This window comes from Schistocerca cancellata, chromosome 10 (genome assembly GCF_023864275.1).
Source record: "Schistocerca cancellata isolate TAMUIC-IGC-003103 chromosome 10, iqSchCanc2.1, whole genome shotgun sequence".
NCBI classification, from domain to species: domain Eukaryota; kingdom Metazoa; phylum Arthropoda; class Insecta; order Orthoptera; family Acrididae; genus Schistocerca; species Schistocerca cancellata.
Window position 1 is genome coordinate 27,836,928 of NC_064635.1, and position 14,798 is coordinate 27,851,725.

Below are 14,798 nucleotides of genomic sequence, written 5' to 3' on the forward strand. Positions count from 1 at the left end.
AGAAACTGTCTGGCATCATATCACACAGAGCCTCCTGCAGAAGTACATATCACACTTCATTTCTAATAGAAAATTGACAAAATTTGTACTCAGGCTATGGCAGGCTTGTCAGCCTGTTAAGTTTATAAAGTTCCAAACTCAACAGAGAAATTTTGCAATTTTACCTTACAGTTGTTAAGCAGTTAAATTGGTTCTTCTTTGACAATTGACTGTTTGCGGGGAAATCTAGATCTCACTATGATTGATAATGTCATTGCATTTGATTTTAATACGTATTTAGGAATATTTATGCCCATAATGTTAACAGATGAGAAACAATACACACAACTCTTTTTTTTTTTTCTTTAATACTTGATTCCTGCAGGTGTTAATTTTCATTTTATTTTCACACTGTTATACAGTTTTGGCCTTGGGCAATTTTCAAACACCCTTCTAAAATATATTTCGTATGGCTAATAGAACACAGCAGTAAGTAAGTAATAACACAAACAACGTATAAAAACAATGAATGGTCAATATGTTACAGGCAACAAACAATTATTAGATCTAAAAAAGGAAGTAAAACACAAAATACACAAAAATACATAGAAATTATAGTATCTAGTAATAGGTTTTTCAGAAGGAACAGAGTAGACCAGACTCATGGTTGTATGTCCAAGTCCCTCAGCCAGCCAGAAGCATCTCCCTCCAGGAGGTGCAGCTCCTGCATTGTGCCAGGGAATCTCCTCGTAGGGCAGTCCATTGCGATATGATGTAGAGTTTGTGGATTCCCACAGTCGCAGTTGGGTGAGTCAGTCTTGTCCCCATTTGTGCTTCCAGTAATTACATCTACCATAGCCTGTTCAGATATGATTTAAAGTCGCCCGAGATTTTCTGGGAAGACCGAAGCCCTCGGGCCGTACGGTTGGGTCCGATACTAAGTTAAGGTGATCAGGATTAGACATATCCCATTCCCAACGCCAGGCTTCATCGATATCATAATTGTCCTCGATCAGCTGTTGCCCTAATCTCCATGATGGCTTACGGGACTTGAGCCTGTGGCTGGGATTCTTGCAGTCTTCGTGTAAGGGTAGGTCACGGTTGTTAGCGCACTTTTGCCATTCCCTTTTCAGTGCATATCTTCGCCTTAGATGAGGTGGGGCTATGTTAGCCAGTACCGGGAGCCATTGGTGGGGCGTCGGTTTAATAGTGCCTGAGATGAGCCTCATGGTGTTGTTTAGCTGGGTGTCCACCATTGCTGTGTGAGTGCTGTTTAGCCAGACCGGAGCGCAGTATTCAGCCACCGAATATGCTAGTGCAAGAGCAGATGTTCTGAGAACTGTGGCGCTTGCTCCCCAGCTACTTCCAGTGAGTTTGTGTAGGACATTATTTCTGGTTTTGATTTTTGCTCCGCATTTGTATAAGTGCTCCTTGTACGTCAGAGATCGGTCCAATGTAATTCCCAGATACTTTGGGAGGGGATTGTAGTTAAGCAGCTGGCCTCTGAACTCTACGTGGGGTGCATAGTTTGCCTGTCTGTTGTTGAGGTGGAAACAGGAGACTTGGGTTTTAGAAGTATTAGGTCTGAGCCTCCATGTTTCGAAATATTCATCCATTTTGATAAGGTCTTCCTCAATGATTCTTTCGGAATTGTGGAAGTCTTGATGTTGATATGTGAGAGCAATATCGTCTGCATAGATAAACTTCTTAGAAGATGTCTCTGGTAGGTCTGATGTATATATATTAAAAAGTAATGGAGCTAGCACGGATCCTTGGGGGCAGGCAATCATTTAACCTATATTTCTTGCTTATCTCTCCATCTAGGTGTACTTCAAAAAAATCTATTTGAAAGCATATTGTTGATTAGGGTAGCCGTTTTCTTGCAAGGAATAATGCATTGGAGTTTAAGAATCATTGCTTCCCTCCACACTGTGTCATACGCTGACGATAGATCTATGAACACGGTGACTGTCTTTTTCTTCCTTTGAAATCCACTCTCAGTATGTGTGGTAAGAGATAATACTTGATCACAGCAGCTCTGACCGGGTCTAAATCCGGCTTGTTCAATAGGAATGAAATTCTCAGCAATGGGTTTTATTCTGTTCAGAATAAGTCTCTCCAATAGTTTGTAGCATACACTTAGAAGAGCTATAGGTCTATAGTCCTCTGGGAGCTTTCCATCTTTGCCAGGCTTAAGAATGGCGACGATCTTGGTTTGTTTAAATAGTAGTGGTAGTGTTTCCGATCGTTGGATGTCATTGTAAAACTGAGTTAGCCACAGTAGAGCTCGAGGTCCTAGGTGCCGTAAGAACTCGGGGTAGACCTCATCTAAACCAGCCGCTTTACCCATTTTCATTTCTTTCAGTGCTTCTGTGATCTCTAGGATGGTAAAGGTTTTTGAGAAATTGTTGTCGGGTGTGGATTGTCGGAGCTTGGTTCTCAGTTCTTTCTTTACTTTCATAGTCTTATCCTTGTTTCTGCGTGGTGTTTTTCTCGTAAGGTTAACTATTCTGTTTGCTACCTCTTTGGGGTGTATGTTGCCACCCATACAGGTTTTAATGGAGCTTTCACCTGGGTTTTTAAGAAGGCACCAGGCTTTCTTGCTGGAGTGCTTGAAGTCCATATTTTTCATGAGAGTGTGCCACTTTTCTCGTCTTGCTGAGTCCAGGCATTGGAGAAGCTCGTCCGCAATTTCAGGATCGTTGTTTTGTGAATATGCACTATATAGGTCTATGCATTCTTGGCTCCAGCTGGGAATATAGGTTTTCTGTAGCCTCTGGGAATGTGTTTTTTGGCAATGGCTGGGAGTAATCCCACAAAGCGGTTGTAGTTCTTCGATGCGGGTGGAATCCATTGGATGTTGTGGTCCATTTCGGCGGTAAAGGCTTCCCAGTTGGCTTTGCCAAAATTCCATCGAGGTTTAGGTGTAGATCTCACTATTGGAATCTGTATACCGACATGTAGCAGGACGGGCCTGTGCTGGCTACGAGGAAAATCAGGCGATATATGTTTATTGCAGCACAATGGTAGCTTTTCGGCGTCTCTGGAAACAAAGCACAGATCGGGGTTGTAGTCTCTTTTCCATCTAGCCGAGTGGAAAGTCTCTGAGTTGGGGGTTTGTAGAGGTTGATGACTTCAATATCAGCAATTTTTGTTCTTATGACGTAGGCGCTTGGGTCAGTGTGTGTTTTTATATCGTGGACCTGGTCAGTGTTGTTTTTAAAGTAGGTGGCGGTGCCATAGTTAGCGTGGTAAGTTGCTGCAGCAAGGGAATAGCCTGGAAGTTTGCATCTATTTTTCAACTGCTTTTTGTCGGCGCAATGTGTTTCCTGGAGCAAGACAGCATCCACTGAATGGTTGTCCAGGACTTTAATTAGGTAGTCAGATTTAGCTCTTCCTTCTACGTTGAGTTGTAGGATTTTAAGGACATCTCCAATGTCCTTGGTCAACGGGTTCTGAGAGGAACCGTCGTTTCGAGTATTCGCGTTCATGTCTGTGCTGATTCTGTAAAGCTGGGAAATCCTCACGGGTCCAGCAGCCAGATATGTAGACTATTTAGCCGTGATAAAAAATCACGTTGCCCAGGGTGCACCACGGGGAGGCTAGTCTACATTGCACCCCACCCTTCTAAAAGCTTTATATGAAACTACAAGGGGCATTCAATAAGTAATGTGACACATTTCTTTCCTCGGCCAATTTCGGGTGGAAAACAAATGCACAGTTTGTTGTGTGACATTGTGGAATACTCTCACTTCAGCCTCTGTAGTTTCATAAAGTTCTGGTAAGTGGCACTGCTTTATGTAGCCTTCGAAACAGCTTCTGTAACGGAGGTGCATTCCGAGCAAAGTGCAGTCATTGAGTTTTATTTGCTGGGAAACCAGAGCATTGCAGGTATTCTGCAGAGACCTGTCAGTCAACAAAAGCACAGTGAATCAGTGGGCAAAGTGTCTGTCATTATTGCAAGTGTCACGCAAACCTGTCCGATCACACGCGTGCTGGTCAACCACACAGATCACAGTCGAATCCCTCAGTGAACTGGACGACTGTCTGTAGTGCTTTCGCTCTCGTCCACTGGTTGGGATACTCGAAGGTTTTAGCCAACTAGGTTCCTCACCACCTAACGGAAAACCATAAAGAGCAACAAAGGACTATCTTTTTAGCCCAATGAAGGTTGCACTCTGCATCAAGCAGTATTTCGCCCAATGGAGGAAGCAGTATGTGGATGATGGAGAGCAAGATGTTGCCTCAGACTTCGACCATAGAGTGGTATGGTACTATGGGGGCATACGTGCCTTCCAATAAAGTGGTGAAAGGCCATCGCATTGAACAGACATTATGTTGACAAATAGTTTTATAGCCAAAAGAGTGGGGAATAGTATGGTTTATTGTAATCTTGTATAACACAAAATGCTTCCAGAAAAAAGGTGTTGCGTTACTTCTTGAAAATCCCCTTGTACATTAGATATCCCGCACATGAGTTCTTTAAGTTAAAGTGGAAAGCATTGAGTAAATAGAATATAAGCTACCAGAAAGGTAATAACTTACTGGATATTTTGTTAGCACTTCTGTCATTAAATATCTGCAATGACAAATACTGACAATTTAGCGTAGGTACTGTTACAGAGAACATACTCCAACTTCACACCGTGTACAGGATGTGTCCGCTGCTCCCACCGATGTTGTTTTATGAAAACCACACGCAAGATTTTCGTATTCTTTGCTCTCTGTGTGCATACTAGTTGTCCTGCAAGATAAAATGAATAGGTTGTTTTTGTAGGGAATGTAACATAGATAAATTTTGTGCTGTTATATTTTTTCACAGAGGCCACAGTTTTTGCATTATTCAAGAGAAACATACAAAAGTGACCTCCAAATGCACCTCAACGACCACACTCATACCTCACCAGTCAGGATTTCTAGTATGTTGTTTGTGGCATTCCCTCCTACCACTCTACAAAAATGACCAACTACACTAACTGTTCCTGATTTTCGACCATTTTTGGTCTCTCTTGATTGGGCTGTTATGCCACCAGCATAGTCTCTTATTTCATTAACACTATTAATTGAAATGTGCCTCTGAGGATAAGGAAAGAGAAATGATTACCGTTATGCACACAGTAGTTTTGCAGTGGTGTAATTGTTTATTTCAGCTCTCCATGCTACTCTATCCTGTGCAAGCTTCTTCATCTCCCAGTACCTACTGCAACCTACATCCTTCTGAATCTGCTTAGTTTATTCATCTCTTGGTCTCCCTCTACGATTTTTACCCTCCACGCTGCCCTCCAATACTAAATTGGTGATCCCTTGATGCCTCAGAACATGTCCTACCAACCGATCCCTTCTTCTAGTCAAGTTGTGCCACAAAGTCATCTTCTCCACAATTCTATTCAATACCTGCTCATTAGTTCTGTGATCTATCCAGCTAATCTTCAGCATTCTTCTGTAGCACCACATTTCGAAAGCTTCTATTCTCTTCTTGTCCAAACTTTTCATCGTCCATGTTTCATGTCCATACATGGCTACACTCCATACAAATATACAAATACTTTCAGAAAGGACTTCCTGATACTTGAATCTATACTCCATGTTAACAAATTTATCTTCTTCAGAAACAGTTTCCTTGCCATGGCCAGTCTACATGTTATACCCTCTCTACTTCGACCATCATCAGTTACTTTGCTCCCCAAATAGCAAAAGTCCTTTACTGCTTTAAGTGTCTCATTTCCTAATCTAATTCCCTCAGCATCACCCGACTTAATTTGACTACATTCCATTATCCTCGTTTTGCTTTTGTTGATGTTCATCTCATATCCTCCTTTCAAGACACTGTCCATTCAGTTCAACTGCTCTTCCAAGTCCTTTACTGTCTCTGACAGAATTACAATGTCATCGGCGAATGTCTGTATTTTAACCCTGCCACCTTCAGAATTTGAAAGAGAGTATTCTAGTCAACATTGTCAAAAGCTTTCTTTAAGTCTACAAATGCTAGACACATATGTTTGCCTTTCCTTAATCTATTTTTGAAGATACGTCGTAGGGTCAGTATTGCCTCGTGTTCCAGTATTTCTACAGAATCCAAACTGATCTTCCCTCTGGTCGGCTTCTACCAGTTTTTCCATTCGTCTGTAAAGAATTGGTGTTAGTATTTTGCAGCTTTGACTTATTAAACTGATAGTTCGGTAATTTTCTCATCTGTCAATAATTTCTTTCTTTGGGATTGGAATTATTATATTCTTCTTGAAGTCTGATGGTATTTTGCCTGTCTCATACATCTTGCTGACCAGATGGTAGAGTTTTGTCAGGACTGGCTGTCCCAAGGCTGTCAGTAATTCTAATGGAATGTTGTCTACTCCCGGAGCCTTGTTTCGACTCACGTCTTTCAGTACTCTGTCAGACTCTTCATGTAGTAACATATCTCCCATTTTATCTTCATCTACGTCCTCTTCCATTCCCATAATATTGTCCTCAAGTCCATTGTCCTTGTATAGACCCTCTATATACTCCTTCCACCTTTCTGCTTTCCATTCCTTGCTTAGAACTCAGTTTCCATCTGAGCTCTTGATATTCATACATTTTTGAGACGTTTGTATTCCTATTTTCCTGCTTCATTTACTGCATTTTTATATTTTCTCCGTTCATCAATTAAATTCAATATTTCTTCTGTTACCCAAGGATAACTATTAGTCCTCGTCTTTTTACCTACTTGATCCTCTGCTGCCTTCACTACTTCATCCCTCAAAGCTACCCATTCTTCTTCTACTGTATTTCTTTCCCCCATTCCTGTCAATTGTTCCCTTATGCTCTCCCTGAAGCTCTGTACAACCTTTGGTTCTTTCGGTTTATCCAGGTCCCATCTCCTTAAATTCCCACCTTTTTGCAGTTTCTTCAGTTTTAATCTACAGTTCATAACCAATAGATTGTAGTCAGAGTCCACATCTACCCCTGGAAATGTCTTACAATTTAAAACCTGGTTCCTAAATCTCTGTCTTACCATTATCTTATCTATCTGATACCTTTTAGTATCTCCAGGATTCTTCCATGTATACAACCTTCTTTTATGATTCTTGAACCAAGTGTTAGCTATGGTTAAGTTGTGCTCTGTGCAAAATTCTACCAGGCAGCTTCCTCTTTCATTTCTTACCCCCAATCCATTTTCACCTACTAAGTTTCCTTCTCTCCCTTTTCCTGCTATCAAATTCCAGTCACCATTGTTTATTTTATGCTGCTAAAATTCACAAAATTGGTAGATGAAATTAACATGACTGTCGGTTTTACAAGTTGTAAGTACTCAACTGAGTGGGTGGCATAATAAGACCAGTCGGTGAAGACAAAAAAGTCATTGTAGGAAGTAATTTACTCATTCGCAAATGTTTGTACAATGTTAGGAGGGAATGCCGTGAACTACATACTGAGTGTGGGGGTGGAGGTGGGTCTGAAGGTTACTTTTGTAAGTTTTCCTTGAGTAAGTTGAAAACTATAGCCTGTAGCGAAAACGTATTCTTGTTCATTTTTTTCTCTAGGATTAATAGTTTGCAAGTAGTGAGAATGTGAAAATCACTTGTATGGTTTTTGAATGCCAGATGTAATGGTGTGGGTTGCACAAAACAACCGCGGTAGAGACAGCTGAATCACCCAGTATTTACAAAGATGAGGTGTGTGTCTAACAAATATGTTCAATATGTTTCCTATGAACATGCATATGGGGTTTGATGGAGTGAATAGTTTAAATGACATTTCAGCTATACCAGTATATAATCTACAGGTTACAAAAAAATATCATATTATTTTACAGCTACTTATTACTTTTGCAACAATACAGAAATAAAATAAAAATCATTAGCTGCAGACACGGAGCAGTCATTCAAAAACTTTGTAGCAACTGTTGATCCACTATATGAGAAAATCATCAAAACATGCATAAAATATGATACTGACATTTTATTGGACAGATGTTTAAGACAGGCTGGCACCTCTCTAAAAAAAAACTGGACCTGTCTGTTTTGAGTCAGAGCAGAAAAATAAAACTGATATGGACATTGACGACAACGACAATGACAATGATAAGGAAGACAGGCCAACATTTGATATTGATTTCAAATAGAGTTCCTTTCCTCAGTATTAGAGGAGATCAAAAATTACAAACAGAAAACTTATAATTGCAAAATTAGTGCAAAGAAAGTATAAGGACATGGGTGGGCAGATACAAACAGAACTGTGTCACCAGGCTGCAGAGCTGAAATGGTGTGGGAAGGAAATATATTACTTTCAGATAGCATAATTCTTCCACTCTGCAATTCCTGCCACCACCACCGCTACCAACTCACCTTTTCCTTTATTCCACTTGCCTGCAATGTTGATAGCTCCCATTTTTTCATGCAGTTGTTCTGCAACATCAAGTCATCAACTCTTTACCCGTATATGTTGCTATTCTTTCGCCATTTTTACTGTTTGCTCTAGTGTTATTGTAATCACCAACCACTTAAGTTACTGTTTCATTTTAATGTGTTGCCAACTTAATAACATTTTTCAATATATTACTGTCTTAATTATTGCAGCTGTCTATTCTTTTTCTTTTTTTACATCAGTCTTAGTCCTGTGTGGAAAAATAAAATACAATTGTGTAAATCAACAGCGTTTTTTTTTACTAAAGTAACATTATAGTACTAAACTTAACATTAACAATTTTCACAGCAAAACTTTATATTTAGCAAAATACCTTTTTTTCTTGCATGCTTCTCATTTTGGATGTTCTTCAAATGTAAGTATGTTCAGTTCATCTGTTTTATGGACTAATGTCTGTATATGGGAAAAATTGTACTTCATGGTAGATTTGTAGAAACAGATGTTTGATGATGGTGGCATCAGTATATTGTGTAGCTGATGTTTGAAAGACCACTGGTTAGTATCCTGAGAATGTTGGTCCAAACTTTTTAATCTGAAATTTAAGGATCAGTTGTTAATTATAGAATGTAATTTGTTTTGTTTTTGTTGCTCTTTTATGGTAATGTTAATGGTTGTTTGTCTCTCTCTATTTGTACTGTGCAAGTCACTATTCAGTCTGTAAGAGTTAGAGATATCCAGTTTAGTCATGGATGGGCTCCCTTAACAGTTTTTTCCGTTTAAACCACAAGCGCTACACTACTCCCCTCAGAACCATATTAATCAGAATTGTAGGTTTGTCCGTCAGAGTTTGCCAGTTCCAACACCCAGGTTGTCAACAGTGGGAATAGTTTGGGAATCTTGTTATGCAGTTCTGGACTAGATCCTCACCATTGCATTTGTTAGACTTGTTGTGAAGTGTGAATTATTGTAATGACAGCTTGTGCAGTGCATTGTTTTGTTTTGTTTTGTTTCTGCTGTTATTCAGGGGTAGCGACTGAAAAGAGGGGAGTTAGTGATCTGCTTGCTGACTGGCAGTCTACTGCTCCACGTCTGCACTTAGTAGTCTCAGAGTTCTACAGTCATGTCAAACTGATTGTCATAAATAGTGAACACCACACTTTCCGCACTGTGGGGAGATTGTAATCTAACCCAGAACATAACTGTTAAGTGTAGTTGACTTTAAAGGCCACTATGTCTCCTCCCTGCCCTTGCCAAAATACTGGCAATCAAACATTTTTTTCTGTGATTAGGTTTTAAACCATCTGGTTCCAGATTAATTGATATAGCATTCATGCCCAGCAACTATTGTGGGTATGTGTAATTTTGGTTGTATGAGACGATAATAAACTATCCTCCATAAGTTTGGAAAAACAAAGCTGCACATTACAACAGAGCAAGATGGGAGAGATCTATGTGAGTTACCAATTAGAATACATAGTAGTATGCTCAAATAATGATTAATAATGACACTTATTATACAGATAATTGTGCATACACATACATATTGGTAAACATTGATATTCCTCAGTTTTATATAAACTGGCTTTACCTGTCCAAATAGTTCCACCAAAAATGTCAGGTTGCACCAGTTGATGGCACAGCTGTGTACAGGTATGTTTTTGACAGTTCTGACAGTTGTAGTTCCATCTGTATGAAGGTATGATATGCCAAGAAAGAAGGTAGTACACACAGTGAAAGTAATTGCAAATGCTCCCAAAGTGCCAGATTCCTTACGATTCACAGATGAAGATAATCGCTTTGCACCAAGAAGGCAATAGTATCCAAGAAATATCAAAGAATTTGTAAATTTTCATCAAAGGAGTTGTAAAGACCATGCACCAGCATGGAGGTACAGGCTCCCGTGATGGGTGCCTTTGCTCAGAAGCACACAGGAAAATAGGGATGCCAGGAAAAGTATATGGTAGTGACCAGTAAACATAATAGATTCGGAACTGTCCGTGAATTACTGCTCAACTAAACACAACTAGGGATACACAAGTGAGTGAGTCAACAGTGTGATGGCGCTTTGGCAAAAAACAGCCTTCAGGGTTATGTAGCAGCAAGGAAACCATTGTTGTGCCCTGTTAAGAAGAAGAGAGAGCTTCTGTGGGCTATGACACACCAAGATTGGAGAGCAGGAGATTGGGAAAAACTGTTACTCGCTGACGAGTCAAAGTTCAAAATATTTCTGAATAAATGTCATCAGTTTGTACAGCACTTACCCTGTGAAACCTTATATGTGATTCCAATTGTGAAGCATCGAGAGGATTCTGTGATGCTATGGGGATCTTTTGGAGGGAATAAAGTCAGTGATTTGATGGAAGTAGGTGTAAACATGAACCACAAGGATTGTCATGCCATTCTCCAGTGACATGCCAAGACATCTGGGATTCATGTAGTTGGGGAAGGGTTTGTTTTGCAGCAAGACAATGACCTGAAACATATATCTTGTTTGTGTCAGAACTATGTGAAGTTTCTGGAGGTTCAGAAAATTTTGAAAAGTTGGAATGACCTTCCCATTCCCAGATAGTACCCCAATGGAGGTGCTGTGGGAGATGGATTGGAAAAGAGGATCTGAAAACAAGAAATCATGAATGGGACTCTACTGTGGGAGGTCCTGCAGTGAGGATGGAGACTAATTCCAACTGTAACCCAGGCAAAACCTACCCTGTGCATGCAGAGAGCAAAAAACCTGTGTATTTGAAAAGTATCCACTTATGCCGATGTGGACTTCATGCCGTAACATACACAGTAAGGTCAGAACGGAATAGAGGACGTTGAATCGAGCAGAATTTTCTGTATAACCCTAAGCCAGAAATGCACCATTAAGGAGCTATGATTGCATGGAAATTATTCCAGTAAGTGAATGTGTTAGGATGTGTGCAGCAGTGCAGTTTTTCAAGAGGGTAAGCCAGATATTTCTTTGACAGTGCCAACTTTATAGTGATGTTGGAGGCTGGAATTAATTTGATTCTCTAATTTGAGAAAAATAAGAGTTTTTTAAATTTAATTTCAGTTTTCTTTTTCTTCTTTGTCGTAGTTTACACTTGCTAATCTACTGCACTTGTTAGATTAAAAGTTTATTCATGTGTTTTGTTCAGTATCTAAAATTAAAATGTGTGCCCTTTACATTTCATTTCAACTACTTTGCACCCTGCAGTATCACATGTCATCTATGTTATTGCTGTGCTGATTGTGCAGTACTGCCTTTTATCTTAACAAAATAATGGAACTAAGGTATTTCTAATGTAATTAATTTAGTATTTAATAATCCAGCTTTATCCAGTAAACATCAGAGTATTTATGTCTAATGTAGCTGTTAGCATTTATGTCCAATGTAACCATGAATATTTACACCTAATATAACCACCCCTTGCTTTGATTGTTTAGCTGAAACTATTCGCTTCAATTAATTTAATAACTAACTGTGCTCTGCAGCATAACAGATGTTAATAGGGACATGTTAGTTTGAATAAACGTGCTTCCACTCGCCCATCAGTGACTGGCTGTAGGTTTATAGCCTAAGCTCCCAACAGCACATTTCTAATTTTGCCCAAATCGAGTTCCTGTAACCTTCTCAGAGTGTGTTGTTGGGTTGTCTTTCTCCACTGTGTGTGTTTCACTGTTGTGTTTAGTAGTTTCCACCAAGTGCAGCAGTTAAGACATTGGAGTCACATTTGGCAGAATGGCAGTTAAAGTCCCTGTCTACCGGTTCAGATTTTGGTTTTCCACAATTTCCTTAAATTGCTTAAGGCAAAGGACAATTTCCTTCCCCAGTCATAGAAGGAGGCCGACTGATAGCATAATTGTCTGGCCAACAGACATTTTATGACTATTCTAGGTGAAAACCAAATTTTTTGCATGGAATGTTTAGGAATTACATCACAAGTCACTGTTGTGGTGGTTCATCCCTTTTAATGAGAACATTAAGCTATTATAGAGATATTGATTAAGTATTGTCACCTGGTTTGATTCTTCCCCTTTGTTCTTTTCTGTACTCCACAATAATGGCACTCACCAGTCATTCACATGATGGAGATACACCCCTACAATTCGTAACAGACCAAATGGGGCAACAGCAAACCACCACCTCAAGAACTGTAACCAAAATGGTAATGTGGTATTCCCACTTAAAGGCTGTGCATGCAGACATACCTATTTACTTTCATTGATGACCACGCACCTACTACTACTACTACTACTACTACTACTACTACTACTAAGTGCAAAGTAGCTTAGGTTTTGAGTAAAGTTCCTTCCCATAGGTGATATAGATACTCCCTTTCCAATCTAAAGGCAAATGAACGGTAACTAATGGCGTGGTGAGACCACATGGCAAAAAAGTAAATAAATGAAAAGAGATTAGACATTGATAATTTAAGTATTGTTTCGGTTTGGAGAAATGTGTGAGAGTGGTGAATATGCTGACCGTAAATAGGAAAGGGATTGCGGATATAGTGGAAAGAGCATAGATGAAATGGCAAGAGGTTTGAGATGGGGCTGGCAAGAGCAAAGTACATCCAGACTGAATTTCACAGTGCAGCTGTCCATATACTGATTTGAAACTTCCTGGCAGACTAAAACTGTGTGCTGGAGTGGGGCTCTAATCTGGGACCTTGGCCTTTTGTAGGTGGCAAGTGCTCTACTGACTGAAGTATTTGAACGTGGCTGACAAACTCCCCACCCTGCTCAAGAGCATTTCTGGCAAAAATAAAGCTCCAAGGGCGGGTCAAGAGTTATCAGATAGCGCAATTGGTAGAACACTTGCTCAGAAAAGGCAAAGATCCCAGGTTCAAGTCCCGGTCTGACACAGTTTTAATACGCCAGGAAGTAGCTAAGTACATGTTGGAAAGCTAGTTTAAATATTGGAGGCTCAGAAGCACTGGTGCTGGGGGTGCATTGATATAAATTACAAGTGAGCTGAAACAACTACATACCATTCTGATGGTATGCTGTTGATAAAATATTGGGTAACAGTGTGATGGTGTGCTGAAAAGTAATGTTTCAGTATCTTCTTATTCTGTTCCAAATATTGGTCGAGGTATTTTATGTTACACATATTACTCTGTTGACTTTCCTTCTCCACTGACACAAGTCACCGCTAGAGGGCTCTGGATTTTAGCATGTGACATGCCAGCATGTAACTTAACGATGTGGATGTATGAGAAACAACATGGTGTAATCGACTTTGGAATTTGAAGAGTTTGTCCACACATGGGGTACCCTCTCCTTCAACATGACAATGCAGGCCCCATGCAAGCACTGCTACATCTGCAACAGTCTGACACCTTGGGTTCACTATCATCAATCATCCTTTATAAGTCCTGACTTGGCCCCATCTGATTTTCAGCCATTTGCATACTTAAACAAGATTTTTGAAAACTTTACTCTGACAGTGATGAAACAGTGCAAGCAGAGGTGAAGCTGTGACTCCACCAACAAAGTCAAACTTTCTACAATGACAGAGTCAACAAGCTAGTGCCTTTTTGAAAGACATGTGTTTGTTGCCAGATGGACTAAGTTGAGAAATAAATTTGTAGACATTAAGAATAATGATGTAGAAAGTTTTAAAAAAAAGATAGTTTTCACATAAAAAAATTCAGAGGCATTATCTTTCAGTATGCCCTCATTGTGTAGACATTGTGTGGCCATTCACATTTACAAGTACCTTGGTACTAAGGAGTACACATTTTGCAGGGGGGGATTAAGACACTGCAACTAACTATGTAAATGTAACACATTTTTTGTGGAGATGCCATTGCAGGTAAAAGACAAGGCATGATGCAGCATGTTTGCCTGTCAATGGAAAATAAACCCTTGGTCTGAAAGCAATCAGGTAAACTGAAGAGAAACTAATGGTGAGGTTCTTGGGGTCTTCCTGTACTTTTCTTTCCTTGTCAATGTAATGAAGTGTGTGTGTGTGTGTGTGTGTGTGTGTGTGTGTGTGTGTGTGTGTGTATTTATTGACAGATATGGGATCGTGCCTCCACATTTGAGAGAGAAATGATTACTTTCATATTTTAATTGTATCTAAAACAAAGCCTTTCTTATTGACTTCTTTCCTAAGCCTATTTTAGTTAGTACCCCAGTCTGATTAATGATTGTAAACTTTTGATGAAATCTTGTCTACAGGAAAGTACCAATTGCAATGATATTGTGCAACCGCAGGTGCAGCGAACTTCTCCAGAGAAACGACGCCGTTCGCTGAAAATGGTGTTGAAGCAGGGCTCGGCACCCAACGGCAGGCGTGAAGGTGGAGGACATGACTCTGGGGAGGAGAAGGTTGAATACAGGATTTGCAAGGAGGTGTGTTCATATATAGATACTTGCATGGCCTTTAATTTAATAGGTACGCTTCCGGGTACTGTCATTTGCAGCCATGATGTCTAAATAGAAGATTGTTTGTTGCTATTGCATTCTAGGCTTAAAAATATAAG

General features: G+C 39.8%; 1 protein-coding gene across 1 annotated transcript in view; it reads left to right on the plus strand.

Moving 5' to 3' along the window:
* LOC126106730 (uncharacterized) overlaps positions 1 to 14,798 on the plus strand; it is a 143,239-nt gene that overhangs the window by 42,399 nt on the left and 86,042 nt on the right. The window contains exon 8 of the mRNA XM_049913108.1: positions 14,530 to 14,667. Coding sequence (XP_049769065.1) covers positions 14,530 to 14,667 — 138 coding nt within the window. The remainder of the gene's footprint in view (positions 1 to 14,529; positions 14,668 to 14,798) is intronic.